The sequence below is a fragment of the Vombatus ursinus genome, unplaced genomic scaffold (genome assembly GCF_900497805.2).
Source record: "Vombatus ursinus unplaced genomic scaffold, bare-nosed wombat genome assembly UNPS02014852.1, whole genome shotgun sequence".
Classification (NCBI taxonomy): domain Eukaryota; kingdom Metazoa; phylum Chordata; class Mammalia; order Diprotodontia; family Vombatidae; genus Vombatus; species Vombatus ursinus.
This window is the reverse complement of record NW_020954630.1, coordinates 6,828,443-6,847,394: the sequence shown is the minus strand read 5'-3', so window position 1 is coordinate 6,847,394 and position 18,952 is coordinate 6,828,443. Positions and strand designations below refer to the sequence as shown.

The following is an 18,952-nucleotide window of genomic DNA, read 5'->3' as shown; positions in this document are numbered from 1 at the left end:
AGGTAGGGTAATAACAGCACCTATGTAACAGGGCTGTTATGTAGATGGAATGAGATAATGTATGGAAAGTACTTTGCAAACTTTAAAATGTTTCATAAATACCAAGTCATCATTATCATCATCATCATCATCATCATCATCATCACATGCTAAGTGCACCAGAGACACAAGAGATGGTGCTTTGTGAGGTCTGAAAAAGGGAGGATCATTACCAACGTGAAGAGATCAAGGAAGGAGGTAGTATTTGAGTTGGACTTTAAGGAGTGGCTAGGAATTCAACAGCTGAAGACACAGAGAGAGGATGTTATAGGAATAGAGAAAAATTGATCAAAAAGGCACAGCGTTGTGAAAGCACTTATTTGAGGGACAAAACTTAACCCAGGTTGTAGCATAGAATACAAGGAGGGGAGTGATATGAGACAATGCAGTAATGATGGGGTGGTCTCATCAGTTGCCAAGTCCAGTTATTTCTACCTTCTCAACATCTCTTGCATTTGCACAGGTAAGTAGGTGGTAAGTGTACACAGCACCAACCCTGGAGTCAGAAAGACCTGAGTTTCAATCTGACCTCAGACACTAGCTGCATGATCCTGGTCTAAAAGAGGCTAATGATAATTTCCCAAACTTGTAGCCTGGGCAATCTATTTCTAAAAGAGTACTGAACTGAACCAGAAAGCACACAAAGCAAGTGTAAGGTTCGGGGGGAGGGAGTGGTTTGACTGATGGTAGCCAGGAAGAGACAGCTCCAATCTAGAGACAAACACATGGCAGATATTGTCATTATTGACCGTGGAGGCAGTGGCAGCAGAGAAGTGGCTTCTGGTTGGAGCCTAAGCATTGAAGACAGAATTTTTGTGCTTGACAGCTGTAGAGGCAGGGCTGCAGCCTGTGATAGCTGAAAAGGTATAGCTTCAGTAGGTGACAACTGAAGAAGTAAGGAGCTATCCAGGATGTTCCAGCAATAACCCAAAGTGACTAACCTCCAGTGTCCTCAGAGCATGAATATCTTCCTCTTCTAGAGGACATTTTCTTTTTTCCCCACTAGAGAGGCATATGTAGGGAAAATGTTTTGTTTTATTTGTTTGTTTGTTTGATTGTTTCTAGGATCATAGATTTAGTGCTGGAAAGGACCTTCTGGGTCATCAGGTTCAACCCCCCCCCCATTTTATTTATTTTTTTTACATTTATATTAAGCATATATTCACATTAGTCATGATGTATAGAAGAATTAGAACTCATGGGAGGAACCATGAGAAAGAAGAAATAAAACAAAACAACAAAAGAAAAGGAGAGCAAATAGTATGCTTCCCATCTGCATTCCAACTCCATGGTTCTTTTTCTGGATATGAATAGCATTTTCCATCATGAGACTTTTGGAGATGTCTTAGATCCTTGCATTGCTGAGAAGGGCTAAGTCTATCAAAGTTAGTCATTGCACAACATGGCTGTTACTGTGTACAATGTTCTCCTGGTTCTGCTTACTTCACTCAGCATCAGTCCATACAAGTCTTTCCAGGTTTTTCTGAAGTCCGCTTGCTCATCATTTCTTACGGCACAATAGTATTCCATTACATTCATACACCACAACTTGTTCAGCCATTCCCCAACTGACGGGCATCTCCTTAATTTCCAGTTCTTTGCCACCACAAAAAGAGCTGCTATAAATATTTTTGTACATGTGGGTCCTTTTGCCATTTGTATGATTTTTTGGGGGATACAGCCCTAGAAGTGCTATTGCTGAGTCAAAGGGTATGCACATTTTTATAGCCCTTTGGGCATAGTTCCAAATTGTTCTCCAGAATGGTTGGATCAGTTCACAACTCCACCAACAATGCATTAGTGTTCCAATTTTCCCACATCTTCTCCAGCATTTCTCATTTTCCTGTTTTGTCATGTTGGCCAATCTGATAGGTGTGATGCGGTACCTTGGAGTTGTTTTGATTTGCATTTCTCTAATCAATAGTGATTTAGAGCATTTTTTCATATTACTATAGATGGTTTTAATTTCTTCCTCTGAAAACTGCCTGTTCATATCCTTTGACCATTTATCAATTGCAACCCCCTCATTTTACAGAAAAAGAACCTGAAATAATTGGCCCAAGGCCGTAATTGTTGCTCATCCTTCATTCTCTAAGAGGACCAATGACATCATGAGAGTGATGTCTTGACTTACGACTGATTTGCATTTGAGTGAGGCAGAGCTTTACAAAGTTGTTATCCTTGCTCTCTCCTCCATAGTCATCGGAGTCCAGTGTCAAGGCAAAGATCAAAATGGCGGGCGATGGCCCAGGATGAAATGAGTGACCTTTGCCTTTCTAAATTAGGGTCTTTCCCAGGTCTCAGTTTGCCTGAGGCCATGCCCGTTCAATGATTAAGCGCTAGGTAGGCAGGTAGGCAGTGGCTAAACTGGGATTTGAACTTGGGTCCTGACTCCAAAACTCATAATCTTTTCACTGTATCATACCACTTTATTATTTTTCCCTTTTAGTTATGCTTTAGGCATAGGAACTAGACCTGTAATTTAATAGGTGTGGGAGACTCTCAGATGAAGAGACTCTCCCAGTCAAGATCTAACCCTGCTCTACAACTTTTAATAGTGGAGAGTTGCCTAGAGCACTGAAAGGTTAAACGACTTGCCCCAGCTCACATAGGCAGCGTGTGGAAGAGATAGGACTTGTCCCCAGGTCTTCCTGGCTCCAAGGTCTCTATCCACTACATTATGCTGACTCTGCTGTGATTTAAGCACTTTGATGTCAGTCCATTTGATCTGCTTTTTCTCTGAAGGAGGATATACTAGATAGGAACTCAAACCATATATTGTTCCTTAACAATGAACCTCAGTGGTATGAACACCCGACTCCATCTCCCAGCTGCAAGCATTTTCACTGGTTGTCCCTCTGTGCCTGGAATGCTCTTCCTCCTTGTCTCTGCCTCCTCGCTTCCCTCAGTTCCTTTCCGAATAAAATTCTACCTTCCATAGGAAGCCTTTCCCAATCCCCCTTACTTTAAAGCTTTCTCTCTGTTGATTATTTCAAATTTATCCTGTAGATAGCTTGTTTGTACCTAGTTGAATATCTCTTGTTGGATATGTTATAAAGGGAATTCTCGGCCTAGATGATCTCTGAGGTCCCTTCTAACTTTTTTTACTGTGATTCTGTCATCACAGATGATTGAGAGCATATGGTAATCCAAAGCAGACCCAGTCCAATACCTTCAAGAGTTTGTCATTGGTTATTTTTCTGGGTGTATCTGTCTTATCTCTTCAACTAGACCATAAAGTCCTCAAGGGCGGAGGCCATGTCTTACTGCTTCTTGGTGCCCAGTGTCTGGGATAGTGCTTTTCACAGAGGAAGGGCTCAATAAATACTTGTTGATTGGTTGATTACATGCTAGCAAAGGACACTGTTGATGAGGGCATGCATGAAGCAGACACGACAGGCATCTCAATCGTCCATGCCTTTCTCATTCGACTTTTCTCTCACCCTGTTCCCACCCCAACCCCCACCTCACCCCCCCCCCAAAAAAGAGAGGAAAAAAAATGAATTATGAAAGGGCCCAACTGGGAGGAGGGGCCTGCCCTCTGGCAGCGAATGTGACCTGTCAATCTCTCACTACTGTTCCACTCTTGCCAGCTGGTCTAATAAACTCTAAACTCCAGTGATTTAAGTGAAGATTTCAGATTAACATTTAAATTAATGCTGGACTAGGAATCAGGAGAGCCAGGTCGCAGTTGTGACTCTGGAGCTAACTTGTTCTGTGACCTGGGGCAGAAATGTAAAATTATCCTCGCTTCTAACTCATAATGCCTCCCTCCCCTTCTCCATCCTCCAGGAGGCCAGGGATTTGCAGACCTGCTATACCCTAGGCCAACTAAGATCAATCCACCTTTCTGTTCCTGTTATCTCAGAGACTTAAAATCTGGCCGACCCCTGAAAAAGGGCCTGGTTGACCTTCACAAGCGAGGGTATTCTGGTTCATGTTTAACAACTAGATCTCTAGGGAGATTAATCTGAATTATTAACATTTTTCCCCATCACTTTCTTAAAGTCTAGGTAATCAAGTAAACAATAAACAAGCCCTTATTTCTGATGTCACCCAATTTTGAGGCGTAAATGCTCACAATGAAATTTTAATAATCAACTTTCAGGAACAGTTCCATCTGATTCTAGTATACTTCTCTAAGTGAAGAAGTTATTCAGTCATCAGGCCTTGTGATTGTTCCTGCAACTTGAGTCTCTAAAATAAGAGAGGGTGGTCAAAGGGAAAGGTGTCCACTCTGCTTTTCGCTTATTCTTTTCTTTAATGCTGCAGTGAACACAGAATTATACAGTCTTAGAACTAGGATGGACCTCAGTATAAATCTAGTCCAAGCCACACCTGAATGGAAATCCGTCTATACCATCAATGACAAAGGGTCACTCTTCAGCTTATGACTTGAACTCACTGTCAGTCAATCAGTAAGCATTCATTAAGTGGCTTTCTGTGCCAGGCACTGTTCTATGCGCTAGTTCCTGAGGCAGCTCCATCCACTTCTGGGCAATTTTCATTGTTCAGAAATTTTTCCTTCCCTAGAGAGAGCTAAAATTCATCTATTTGCAATTTTCACCTGTTGATCCTTGTTCTGCCCTCCCAGGACCATGTAGGATAAGTATATCATCAATGCCTTTATTTAAGCCATTCCTAAAAATGTGGAACAGAATAGGATGAAGGCCAGAGACCTGTGGAACTCCTCTAGAGACCTCCTTCTGTTGTAACTTCACTGAGATATTGGTTTAGCTCAGACCAAAAAAAAACCACCTGGGGAACCCATGGTTCCTCTGAAGCAGTTGTTGGCTGCCTTTGATCCACATCAATGGTGCTGTAGACACCTCTTTTAATTCAGTCCAGTACAATGAAATTCACCTCATATTGACTGAATACCTACAATGTAAAGGTATCATTAACAGGATAAAAAGATAGATCAATACTCTCAGAGAACTTGTAATCTAGCAAGAGGGATTAGATTGAGGGGACTAAAGGAAGGGGAGATAAACATTTACATCGTGCTTACTATGTGGCAGGAACTGTGCTAAGCGCTTTTTACAAATATTATCTCGTTTGCTCCTCACAACTCCTCAAGGCAGGTGCTAGTATTTTTTATGTTTTACAGCTAAGGAAATTGAGGCAAACAAGTTAAGTGACTTATCCAGGTCACACAGCTAGTAAATGTGAAATTTGAAACTAAATTTGAACTCAGGTCTTCCTGACTCCAAGTCCACCATTCTATCCATTGTGCTACCGGAAACCTCTGAAAAGACAAAGGAAGACAAAGACAATAAAATAACTACAGTAAAAGTCATTTTAAAAAGATACAAAATACACCATGGGAGATCAGAGGAAGGAGGATAACATTAGATTGTAGGGAATCACTGAAATACGTTTAGGGGAGATTGCATTTGTAATGGACCTCGAGGGATGGTCAGGATTTCAACAAAAATATTCTCAGTTAAATGAAGCAAGAGCAAAAATCCAACAACAGGAAAAGCTGCATAATCAGGAAATAATGAATTGTTCAGTTTGGCTTTCTTTTCTAGATCTACTCTTTCCTCTCTGTTTTCTACTCATCAATTAACAACAATTGCTTACATATAGTGCTTTACACATACACTATCTCATTTAATCCTCACTACAGCTCTGGAAGGCAGCCATTATTATTATTATTATTATTATTATCACCATTTTTACAGGTGGATAAACTGCAAACAGAGGTTAAATGACTCACCCAGGGTCACACAGCTAGTCAGTGTTTGAGGCAGGATTTTAACTTAGGCCTCATAAGCTATCCACTATGCTACACTGCCTATCACACTTCTATTCCCCCTTTCCCCATAGTCTCTGCCCATACCTCTGTATTAGTCTGCCAGTCCTAACTACCCATGGGTTTTGCTCAGCCCTGCTTGGTGGTAGGTAGTGGCATTCCGGAAGAATTTGCTGACTGCTGGCCTGGTCCAGTTCTATGATGCAGGAATCTCTCTGGAAGGACTCCTTCTATTACAAAGCTTATCTCGGTGCATTGGTGACAGCACTGGGGGTTCTAGTTCAAGAAATTAACTGTTTGGGAACAGTAGGGAGTAAACAAGTTAGGATATTTTTTAAAATAGGGCTAGAAAGCATGGACAGTCAGAGACTCATTGGCTGAATTTCCGGGGCTGTAGGACAGTCTCCTGAATAGGCCCTAATGGTACTTTCTGCCTCCACCCTTTAGAAGAAAGGCACTGGGGTGAATCTTAGTAAGGGTACAATCAAGGAACAAGAATGCTAAAGCTAAAGTGGCAAGCAATAAAGAAGTTATTACAGTACTTTTGGGTGGTACCAAATAACTGAAAATAAGGTCAGAGTCAAGATTTGTTTTAAAACCTCTTATGATGTTTTTGGCACATATCATATTTCCCCCAGTCATTAGTTTTTTTTTTTTGTTTTGTTTTGTTTTTTTCAGAAAGGATCTCCTTAGCCCCAGTGAAATTCAAAATAAGCAAGTCTTCAGTGGAGATGAGCTGACTCCTTCCACACCCCCTCATTAAAAAAATGGAAGTTTCTTAGACTTGTAGTCCTATACCTGACAGGGCTCCCCAGACAGACTCGGGGTGGGGGAGGGAACTCTTCAGACTCATCATCGTGTTTTGTGGGTGGACAAACAGAAGAGAAAAATAAAATCCTTTTTGGTCCCTGGGGACTACTAGAAATGCTGCAAACCTTAGCTCACCGACAGCTGAACAGTGCAGAAAATGGCTCTCCTTTCCCACCGTTTCTGGAAAGTCCATTTCCCACCCTATGCTACACTCCCTTCCCCGGTGTCAAGCCCCACAAATCGAGCGCTTCCACTTAGCTGTGCTTACCTTTTCCATCCATCCTGCTCTCACTCCCCTCCTCCGTAACTGGCTGTGTTTTCTGTCTTGTTTAGCTTGCAGGGCCTTGATGGATGAGGTAGAGTATGATGTTATGAAAGCACGTCAGAAGAAAGGTGTAAGGGTGAAGTCGTACCGCATAAGGCCTGATGGGACGCAGGAGAGGACCAAGGTAAGGGAGAAATTATATGACAGGACATAATTGCGGATATGGGCAATTACCAGTCATTTATCCAAACAGCGGTTGGTCTTAATCTTCTAACCTTTTTCTTGTTCAGGGTATCAGCCTCTAAATTGCTTCTGAGTCCTCAGGGACCTGAAGTAATTTTTAAGCTTGAAATTGAAGTATCTCTTTCTTGGTACCTAAATTTTGTGCCTCTGTCGCCTTGGCAGGCATTCTGGCACCATTATGCACCAGGATAAGAACAGGCCATCGTGATTCTCGGGCAAGGCCAGTAGGGGGCCAAGCAGGACTTGGCTAAGGGGTCCATGAAGTGAGAAAGGGGAGCTTCTTCGAGGCTCAGCTCTTCCTTCCATTTTCCCCTTGCCTTCTGTGGTGGAGGGCTCTGAGAGACGCGTTTAAAGTGCAGTGCCTTCCTAGGTGAGAACAAGGAAGAGAAAAATAAAGGCTTATCCAGAGCCCTTCTGACCTGCATCTGGTTTCGTATTGAATACGAGAGTTTCCTTCTGTTTTAGGCCTTCCCTTTATAGGAGGCAGTGCTGTTGGAAGGTGAAGGAAGGCCCTACATTAGAAATTAGGAGAAAGAAATGGGGCTCTCCAATGGGTTTTATGGCTACCTAGCTAAGGTTATATTTAAGTCAAGATAAAAAGATATTGCTTGGTTTTCTTTGAAAAAAAAAACTGCTTCTTGAGATGTAGCGTGTGTGTGTATGTTTTGAGGTATCAAAGACCTGTGTGATTTTGTCAATTTCAGGTATTCCCAGTGTGGAAAATCCTTCCACCACAGCAAAATTATATAACTCATCTATAATTTAAAGACTTAGAACTTTGCCTAGGCCACTGAGAGTTTAAACTTACTTGTCCATGGTCACAGAGCTAGAATGTCAATGCAGGACATCAGCCAGATCCACTTGACTCTAAGGCCAATTCTATTTTTACTATCCTTGGCTATAACACTCCCCATAGCCGAAAATAATTAATAGGTACCAATGAATAAATTGATGAGTTCAAGATCATCAAAGGCCATTTAAGTAGTATCAAGGAGAAAGCCCTGGGGCAGCTAGGTGGCATAGTGGATACAGCACCAGACCTGGAGTCAGGAGGATCTGAGTTCAAATCCAGCCTCAGACACTTGACACTTACTAGCTGTGTGACTCTGGGCAAGTCACTTAACCCCATCGCCTAGCAAAAAAAAAAAAGAAAGAAAGAAAAAGAAAGCCCTGGACTAGAATAGGATTGAGTCTTTCCACTCATTAGATCTGTGCCCTTTGACAATCTCTCTGGTCACCAATTTATTCATTTATAAAATCAAGGGATTGGACTAAATCAGAGTATACCAAACTGAAGACTGGGATCTACTAGTAAATCTGAAAATGCTCCCTGTATCATTCCCCAAGTTAGTTTCTGCCACATCCCCTTCTTGGAGGTTTGTAGTCTTGACCTAATATCTTCTCCTCATATCTCAACCATAAACTTACCAGCAGCAATTCTCACCTCCAGCACACATATACATATACACACCATGATCGCAAGGCTTCAGAAAAGAAAAAGGAGAACTTTGTATGGAATGGACTTTGAGGTCCCTTTAAGTTCTAAAATTCTTTGAGAATAAGCAGTAGTTTACATTTCCTTAGCACTCAGTTTCCAAAGAACATTCACGTCAGTAATTTAATTTGATACTCAAAGCAATGATACTTGAGTACCGCAGAGGTGTATTTCCATTTTACTAATAAAATTAAGGATAAGAAAGTACAAGTGACCTGCCCAAGGTCATAAAACTAGTAAATTACAGAAATGGGAACCACTTGTGTCTTCTGTGATCTTTTCACTCTTTCCACAATTTTGTCTCCATCAAGAAGCTATTTACTTAGGGTTTCTGGTAGCTGGTAACTCCTCCATAGTTACCTAAGCTAATTATACAACTTGCCCCCAGTTTATACCAAGGACACTTGGGTCTACTAGGTACTACATGGGATTGGCATGTTCCTAGCCCCATGAAAATCTCTGAACCACTAGCTCTTTGGATGTCCCTGATTGGCAACTGTCAGATCTTTCAACACCATTTCTCTTGTTCACTCAGTATGGTACTTTGTCCAGAGTTCACACTCAATAAATATTTGTTATCTTGTTATTCCAAGGGGCCCACTGAGATAATACCAACCAAACCTTCACTTTCTATATAGCACTTCCCATTTACAAAGTGTTTCACATACAGAAGTAAAGTGGAGTCAGAAGACCTAGGTTCTAGCTTTGCTATTTGCTAATCATATGAACTTGGGCAAGTAAGTAATTTATCTTTATTAAACCTTCAATTTACTCATATGTAAGAAGAGAGGGTTAGATGAGATGATCTTCAAGGTATCTTCTGATCCTAACATTCTATGATTCTTACAAGAACCTGTTCAGCAGGTAATATAAGTATTACTATATCCATTTCATAGATGAGTAAACTAAGGCTCAGTTCTGCCCAGGTGCATTTCTCCTTTAGATACAGAGAGCCCCTAGGAAATGAGATCAATTTTGGGCATTCCTTTAGTTTCTAATCCCTTTCAGAAGGGACATAAAAGGTCTTTCCAAGCATATTACAAATCAAGGTTAGCTCTAACCCAGGACTAATCTTTATTGAAGAACTGGTATGGGCTTGGTTGTGTCAGATTTAGTGCTTTGTAGCTAAGTATGTATCTAATTAGATGTATGTTGGCATACAGAACATACCAAAAAGTCTATTGGCTTTCCTGATTTCAGTGTAACTCAGATGATCATCTTAGTGCTCTCTGGGGTCCCTGTTATGTTACGCCACCTCAATAAACAAAATTGTTCAGAGCTACATGCAAGAAATTAGTGTGAAGGGGCCCCAGAAATAGGTATGCAGCATATGAAAGCGTAGGAGCATTTAAAGTGTGTGGCTGAGCCATCAATTAGCATCGGGACAGCCAGTGATTGCCTGGACTGTTTATGCAAATGGTGAGAGGGATGTGATCAAGAACACAGCTAGAAGGATTAGCTTTGGTAGAGAATAAGGCTACCTCTTCCTCTGAAATATGGAAAGGATCATAGGAACCTGGAAAGGACTTTAGAGATCAGCTAGCTAAAACTTCTCATTTTACAGGTGAGGAACTGATGCCCAGATATGTTGTGATTTGTCTAATGTTATAAAGGTAGTCAGTGGCAGTGTTAGGATTCAAACTCAAGTCTTCTGACCTCAGATACTGGGTACCATACTGCCTATCCAAGGAATAGTAAATGGATGATGGAACCTAAATTTTGGATCATAAGAGAAAGGACTTAAGATAGTTTACAGTTGCAAGGCTTTGATTATCTCTACTAAGTAGGAAGTGAGGTCATCAGCTTTAAGTGTCAGGGTGAGGATGAGACTGGGGGCTGAAGGGGAGAGACAAAGGTTTGGAAGAAAGGATGCAAGCATTTATTAAGCACCTACCATGTTCCAGGCACTGTGTTAAGGGCTCTACAAATATTATCTCCTTTGAACCTCATAACAACCCTGGGCGTTAAGAGCAGTAGCTGTGAGGAATAACATAGAGGCTCAGTGTGCTGAATAGCAAGATTGCCAAATATCGTTGAGGGCCCAGTTGAGCTTATACCATATGAGTTTTTAATGGGTAAACTCAGGACCTATTGCTTCAAAGTGAAACAAGGGCCATTATTTCTCAAAGAATGACTGAATCTTTCCATTAACAACAACTCAGTGTGGTAGAAAACACATTGGATTTGTGGTGACAACACCTGGGTTTGTGAATTCTGACTATACCAGTTACTTGTATAGCTAGAAAAGCAAATAGAGTGCTAAATTTGAATTCAGGAAGGTCTGAGTTCAAACCCAGCCTCAGACACTAGTAGCTACGTGACCCTAGGTAAGTCTTTGTCTGCCTCAATTTCCTCATCTGTAAAATGCAGATAATAATAGCACCTATGTTACATGACAGTTATAGGGATCAAATGAGGTAATATGTGGAAAGTGCTTTACAAATTTTATAGCAACATAGAATACTATTATTTTTATCCTGTTTCATATTCATATACAGTATATCTCTCCCACCATAATATGCAACACTAATAAAGCTAGCATTCTCCCTATACCTGGACACAACATAATGAGCTCCTGTGGTTTTCACTTTGGGCAGGTGTAGGGAAGGTGTGTGTTGAACAAAGGTTAGGGAAGGGGGGAAAGCATCAAGGAGGGAGAGAGCTGAAAGTGGCATTTAAAGTAAAATCAGCTTTTTACATTTTATTATCGTGCTATCAGTAACATAAGTCTTTCCTGATTCCCAGAGTATCTAGTGCAAACTTCTCATACTCTACCAAATCTATACCTTGTGTTTATTTTGGATGTACTTACTTTTGTACATGTCTGCCCCAAGTAGAATGTAAGCCCCTTGAGGGCATGGACTGTCTCATTTTTGTTTTTGTATCACCAGCGCCTAGCATTGTGTCTGTTGTATAGTAGGTGCTTAATAAATGCTTGTTGATTGATTAATAATTATTAAAATAATAGGGATGTATTGATGAATAGCAAGGACTGACACAAGAGGAGAAGGCTTTGATGACTAGAGGAAGGAGTAGGGAAACTAAGAGATGTGAAAGAGAAAACTTTACCAAAGTGAAAATGAGCTATTCTTCATCAAGAACAGATTATGCCAAATTAACTTTGTTTTCTTTCTTTGACAGGGTTGATTAATATACTAGTAAGTGGGAGGAATTCTGTGGCTATAATTCACCTCCATCTTAGAAAAACTTCTGATAAAATATATCATACTATTCTTGCAGAGAAAAATGGAGAGATATGAATTAGATGATAATGTAGTCAGATGACTTAAGAACTGGTTGGATGACTGAATTTAGATTGCAGTTGGCAATGTTTCAATGTGAAAATGTCAAGAGGTCTCCAGTGGAGTACCTTAGGGACCTGTGCTTGACCCTGTGCTCTTAAAATTTTTATCAGTGAGCTGGATGAAGGCATAGAGACTATGCTTATCAACTCTGCAGGAGACCCAAAGCTGGGAGGGATAGCTGAGACCCTGAATGACAGGATCTGAAAGGAACTTGATGGCTAGAGCACTGGGCTGAATCGAATAAAATGAAGCTCAATAGGATAGGGATAAAGTCTTGCACTTGGACGCAAAATTTGGCTTCACGGGTATAAGATGGGGGGAGCATGGATGGATAGCAGTTGTTACGAAGAAGATCTGGGGGTTTTAGTGGACTGAAGGCTTGATAGAAGCCAGCAGGATGATATGGCAGCCAAACAAGCAATGCAGTCTTGGGCTGTATTAAAGGGAATAGGGAGGCGATAGTACCACCATACTCTGCCCAATGTACATTGCAGTCCTCCTCTCCACTAATTCTTCCCCACTTACCCTGTATATATCACATACGTGCCTAGTTGTTTGCAACCCTTCCCCATTAGAATGTGAGCTCCTTAGGGGCAGGTACTCTATTTTTGTCCTTCTCTATATGCTCGGTTCTTAGCACAGTGCACGGCACGCAGTAATCACTTAATAAACGCTTGTTGGCTGATTGGCTGCCCATGCCAGATCTCAAGAATATTTATTCGGTTCTCAGCACCATGGCTTAAGAAAGACACTGATAAGCTACTGTGTCTGTGTGCCTAGGATCCATTTCATATGAGGATTAGTTGGAGGTACTAGGCAAGGTTGACCTGGAAAAGACTTGGGTCTGATATGATAGTTATCTTAAAGTATTTAAGGGATTGTCATGGGAAAGAGTGATTAGACAGATTTTTGGGGTTTTTGTTTTTTGCTTTTTTGGGGTTTTTTTGGCCATAGATGGCAGGACCAGGAGCAAAGGTTAGAATGTGTAATGAGGCCAGTTTAAGCTTTTGGTGGCAGGAAAAGCTTTCTAATAATTTGAGCTGGCCACAAGTGGAATGAGCTGCCTAGAGATATGGTAGATTCCTCCTCCTGAGAAGTCTTCAAAGAGCAGGTAGATAACCCATTGTTGAGCATTCTTTGTAAGGAAGCATTCTGTGCATGTATAGGTTGGACCAGATGGCCACTGAGCTTCCTCCTAACTCTCAAATTCTGTGATTTGGAACTAGAAGTGGCTTCAAGGCCATCTAGTCTTAACCCTAATTTTCTAAGTGGGGAAATCTGAGGCCCAGAGAGGTTGAGTGAAATTTGCCCGAGGTCACAGAGATACTAAATGGTAGAGCCAGGACTTAAATCCACGTTCTATGACTCCACGTTCATTGTTCTTTTCACTGAACAATTCCATTTTCCAAATTCAGGTAGTAATAACAATAATAATAATAATGATAATAATAACAAACAGCAAACATTTATATAGTGAGCAGCTAAGTGGCACAGTGGATAGAGTACTAGGCCTAGAGTCAGGAAGATTCATCTTCCTGAGTTCAAATCCAGCCTCAGACGCTTCCTTTCTGTGTGAACCTGGGCAAGTCACTTCATCCTGTTTGCCTCAGTTTCCTCATCTGTAAAATAAGCTGGAGAAAGAAATGGCAAGCCACACCAGGGTCTCTGCCAAGAAAACCCAAATGGGGTCACAAAGAGGTGGACAGGACTGAACAACAAACAAAACCCAGGCTCAGATCCTCACTCTGTCACTCTCCTTCCTCAGGCCAGCTTCAGTTTCCTCATGGAGGGGAGGGAAGTTGGACAAGGATGATTTAAAAAGTCCTTTCCAGATCTAAGTCAATGAGCCTGTGATTTGGTCTTTAAGAACTGTTGGCCTGTAAAGGGTGGCGATAACCAAGCTGCAGATACTCAGGTTCTTCTCCCCAGCCTGACCCCCAAACCAAACTCTGATTTATCTGAGGTCATGTGGGGTAGTGAATAAAATGCTGGATTTAGGGTTAGGAAGACTAAGCTCAAACCTCACCTCTGACACTTGATAGTGCTGTGATCATCAGCAAGGAATTTAAATTTTCTGAGTCTCAGTTTCCTTGTCTATAAAATAAGGATAACAACACCTGTGTCCAGTTATTTCGATCATGTCCAACTCTTTGCGGCCCCTTTTTGGGCTTTTCTTGACAAAGATACTGGTGTGGTTTGCCATTTCCTTCTCTAGTTCATTTTACAGGTAAGGAAACTGAGGCAAACAGGGTTAAGTGATTTGCCCAGGGTCACACTGCTAGGGCAGTGTCTGAGGCTGGATTTGAACCCAGAAAGATGAGTCTTCCTGACTTCAGGCCCAGTGCTCTATCCAGCTGCTCTGCAGGAGTTACCAATAGGGTTGTTATGAGGCATAAATCGGATCTTTGTAAGAGCTTTATTGACAGCAGTTACTACTTTATAAATGAGTGCAAAAATGTTCCAAAAGTCTTAATGCAGTGTTAAGCTATGAAAGCTTTGACCTATTTTGAGACTTTTGGGATGTCCTGTATGTTAAGTAATACAAATTTTGAATTACTATATCAATGTCAGTTATTATTATTGTTGTTGTTATTTTTATTTTTCTGTAAACTAGTGTATGCTTGGTTAGCAGAATAATTTCAAATTGTGTCATGGAATCAGAGGGCAGGAAGGCATCAGCTAGCCAATCTCCCTGCCTCCAGGTAGATCTGCTCTTAGTTATCTCTAAGAAATCAGCTCTTAACTTGTCCTAGTCTTTCAAAACTTCCACAACCTACTTTGAGAAACTGCTCTGGAATCTTATTCCTCTCAGTGAGAAAGCCGTCTTATGTCTAAACTAAAGCTCACTTGCTGTGATTCATGCACCTGGGTTTGACTGCCTGACCCACATTCTAACACCTCCAACTGGAGATTTGGGGGGTATGCCCAGCATGAGGTCAGGATGGCAAGCTTTAACTTACGTTCTTCCAGGCCATCCTGGAAGTGAGCCAAGCAGTTATTACTGATGTTCCTCACACACAAGCCCATCTTTCTTGGGCCGCATGGTAGGTAGGTGGTAGGTTGCTTGCCTTGATATTCGTTGGAAGAACAAAAGAACGTGGCAGTGAGCTTTGTTTGCTCACAACTAGAATTCTGACAAGCAGCTACAAATGGGTGTGCTCCATTTCCCAGTTGATAATGTTCTTGCCTCTACACGATCAGCCAAAGGTGAAATAGAGCACCCTTCCACAATTTTCTTTTATTTGGTTACTTTGTTCTTAGAGGAAAGGAAGAAAAAAAAAGCAACTCAAGTGACAAACCTGAAGGAAATCTGTTTTCACTGGAGGGGGAGTCAAGACAGAGGACAGAGCTGCCACTGTGTCCTCTGAATAGTCACCCATCTTGGGAGTAATGAACTACGGCCCCCAAAGGGGACATAGGTAGAAGCCTTGACCGAAATAAAGCCACTTTCCTTTTTACAATAAAACAAAAATAACTGCATTTAGACAGCACTTTGTATACATGATTTCATTTGGACCTCGCAACAATCCTTTTGAGATAGATGCTATAGGTATATATTATCCCCGTTTTAAAGATGAACACAGCGAAGGTCAGAGAAGTTACTTCAATTGCCAGTGGTGACATGAGTGTCAGACACAAGATTTGAGCCCATGTCTTCCTGACTTTTAAGTTCAGCGTTTTATCCAGTCCGTAGCACTGCCTTTTGTATACTTTTGTAGTTGTTCAGTCATTTCAATTGTGTCTGATTCTTTGTAACCCCCTTTGGGGTTTTCTTGGCAAAGATACTGGAGTAGTTTGTCATTTCCTTTTCCAGCTCATTTTACAGATGAGGAAACTGAGGCAAATAGATTTAAGTGACTTGCCCAGGGCAACACTGCTAATAAGTGTCTGAGACTGGACTTGAACTCATGATGAGTCTTCCTGGCACCAGGCCCATTGCTCTGTGCATTTAGGCGCCACCTAGCAGTCCTTTTGTACACTACGCTATTAACTATGTTTTATTTGTGCCTGTGCCGCTTATTAACTATGTGACCTTGAGCAAGTTGATTTGCTTCCCTGGTTCTCAGTTTCTTAATCTATAAAATGAGGGATTTGACCTTGCTGACTTCTGATGCTTGTTAAAGTTCTAAATCTGTGTATATATATAATCTGTATTTTAAATTTTAAATCTGTATTTCATATATATATATATAATATATACATATATACACACACACACATGTTTCTCTCACTAAAATATATGGTCTTTGAGAGCAAGAACTGCTGGGAGTTTCTATTTTTTACCTTTCTTTGTATCCTCAATGCTTAGCACAGTGCCTATAACATACATAGTAAGTGCTTAATATATACTTATTGACTCACTCTGTGTAGCTTTCTTTATAGTAATAATAATAGTTAGTATTTATATAGTGCTTTAAGGTGTGCAAAGTGCTTTACAAATATTTTCTCATTCAATCCTCATAATCCTGAGATGTAGGTGCTGCTATTATCCTCCATTTTGCAGATGAGGAAACTGAGACAAACAGAGTGTTAAGTGACTTGCCTAGGTTCACACAGCTAGTAAGTATCTGAAGTCACGTTTGAACTCAGGTCTCTCTGACTCCAGGTCCAGCGCTCTATCCGCTGTGCCACCTAGAAGCTTGCATTTGAGAATGTATGGATTTTGTCTGGACAGGTTAGCTGCGTTGGTTAGAAGAGTATATTGTTGAGGTTAAGATCATATATTCAAGTTCCCAGTTGGACCAGTTGACTTTACACAGAGGTGGGAAAAATAAAAAACACAAAAAAACCTCCATGCCACAACCATAGTCCCAAATATTTACTCCTGGTCCTCCTCATCATTTAAAATATTTCAACCCCCTCAGCTACCAAAGTGATTTCCCTAAAGCTTAGGCAGAACAATGTAGGCCTCCTACTCAATAAACTTTAACGACCAATTATTACTTTTGGGATCAAATAAAACCTTTTTAGTTCAGCATTTAAAGCTGCTCACAACCTGGGCTTTCCTTCCTCACTAGTCTTATACTTCACTGCCTTTCATGTATTGCAGTCCAGCCAGACTGGCCTATTTTCTTTTCCTCACACATGATGCACTATCTCCAGTCTCTGGGTCTGAAGGCCCAGATCTCCTTCCTTACAGAGGCCTTTTGGAATCTTTCATTTCATTCAACTCTCAGCACAGACACCACCTTCTATAAGACCTTTTTTCTGATCCTCCCAGCTCCCAGCTCTTTCCTCATCAAGGTTACCTTCCATCTATGCTGTATCGTGCATGTACCTAGTTAGATACATGTTGTCTCCCCGATTAGAATGTAAGCTCCTTGAGGGCAGGAGCTCTTTTTAAATTTTTTTTTCTTTGTATCGCCAGCACTTAGCACAATGCCTGGCACATAGTAATTACACAAGTAATTAATAAATACTTGTTGATTGGTTGATCATCTTTGTGTACCAAGATTTGTTTAATACAAAAATACCACAAAGACATACAGAGATCTTAAGATATTCTAGAATAATTATAAAAATTCATATTTGTATAGGGCTGGCTTACAGTTTCACAGTTGAAAAGAACCTCACAGGCCATCTATTTTAACCCATACTGAATAGAAATATACTCTCAATTACCCTTACAATTCAGTCAGTCAGTCAGTAAGCATTTATTAAGCCCCTACTATGTGCTAGGCCCTGAGGATTCAAAGAAAAAGTAGAGTCCCTGCCCTCAAGGAACTTACATCCTAATGAGGGAGACAACATGCAAATAACTATGTAGAAACAATCTACATACAAGAAAAGGTAGAAATAATCAATGGAAGGAAGGCACTAATATTGAGAGGCACTGAGAAAGGTATCCTATAGAAGGTGGCATTTTCCTGGGACTTGAAGGAAACCAGGGAAGCCAGGAGGCAGAGATGAGGAGGGAAAGCATTCCAGGCATGGCAGACAACCAGAGAAAATGCCTAGAGATGGAATATCTTTTTTGAAAAGCCACAAGGAGACCGGTGTCATTGGAGAGAAGAGCATGTGCTGGGAGGAGGATAACGGTGGTGGCATAAGGTATAAGAAGACTGGAAAGATGTGTAGTAGAGCTAGGTTATAAATGGCTCATTCAACCTCTGCTTGAATATCTCGAGGCACAGGGATACCCACAAGCTCCATTTTGGAGGAATCCCATTAGGAAATTCTCAAATCAAGTCAAAATCTGGTCCCCACAACTTCCCTCTTAGTGTTTCTAGTTCTGAGGCCTAACAAAAGAAGCCCCTCATCAACCTGAGAATCTTCAGAGACCTGAAGGCAGTTATCAGGTCCCCCTTCAGTCTTCTTTCCTTCAGAGCAATCATAACTTGTTCCTTCAACCAATGCTCATTCACCATTGTGCCTGGTCTTCTTGCTGTCCTATTCGTCTTTCTCTGGGCATGCACTATCCAGCTTACCAACGTCCTTTTTAAAACATTAGGCCCTGAACTGTATACAATACTCCAGATTTATTCCAACCAGGGCGGAATATGAGGAACCATCACTTTCCTCCTTCAAAAGACTATGATTTTATTAATGCAGGTCTAGATTATACTCATTTTATGGCTGCCAAGTCCTGCCATGGACTCAAAGAATTCAAGTTTTTAATCGATGTTGTTTTCAAGATAGCTTGGAATTCTTCAGTGTGGTTGATTTTATATCATTCTAATAGAAACAACGTAAATGGTTAGAAATTTGCATTATGGGTCATCAAAGGAACTATTGTTTTGCATAAACAATTCCTGGTGATGGTGAATTCCCAGGCGGACTTTCCTTTCCTCACTCTTATTATCATTAATATTCCCTTCAGCCTGGGTTTTTTGGTGTTTTGCTGCTCTATGAATGGTGTTAGTTTTTTTTTTTTTACATCAAATTATATTCACTTAACAGCAACATTTTGCTTGATGTTATTTTATGATATGCAGGGCGCTTGTTCTTTGTGACTTTCAAAGATTTATCTTTTCAATAAAGTCAAGAATATGGAGGTTCTTTGGAGGCACACTCATTGAAGTAGAAGGTTCAGAGGG

General features: G+C 40.9%; 1 protein-coding gene across 1 annotated transcript in view; it reads left to right on the top strand.

Annotated features, from left to right (window-relative positions):
• Positions 1 to 6,721: 6,721 nt before the first annotated feature.
• CNPY1 (canopy FGF signaling regulator 1) overlaps positions 6,722 to 18,952 on the top strand; it is a 49,729-nt gene continuing 37,498 nt past the window's right edge. The window contains exons 1-2 of the mRNA XM_027840969.1: positions 6,722 to 6,851; positions 6,941 to 7,056. Of these exons, the coding sequence (XP_027696770.1) occupies positions 6,722 to 6,851; positions 6,941 to 7,056 (246 nt within the window). The remainder of the gene's footprint in view (positions 6,852 to 6,940; positions 7,057 to 18,952) is intronic.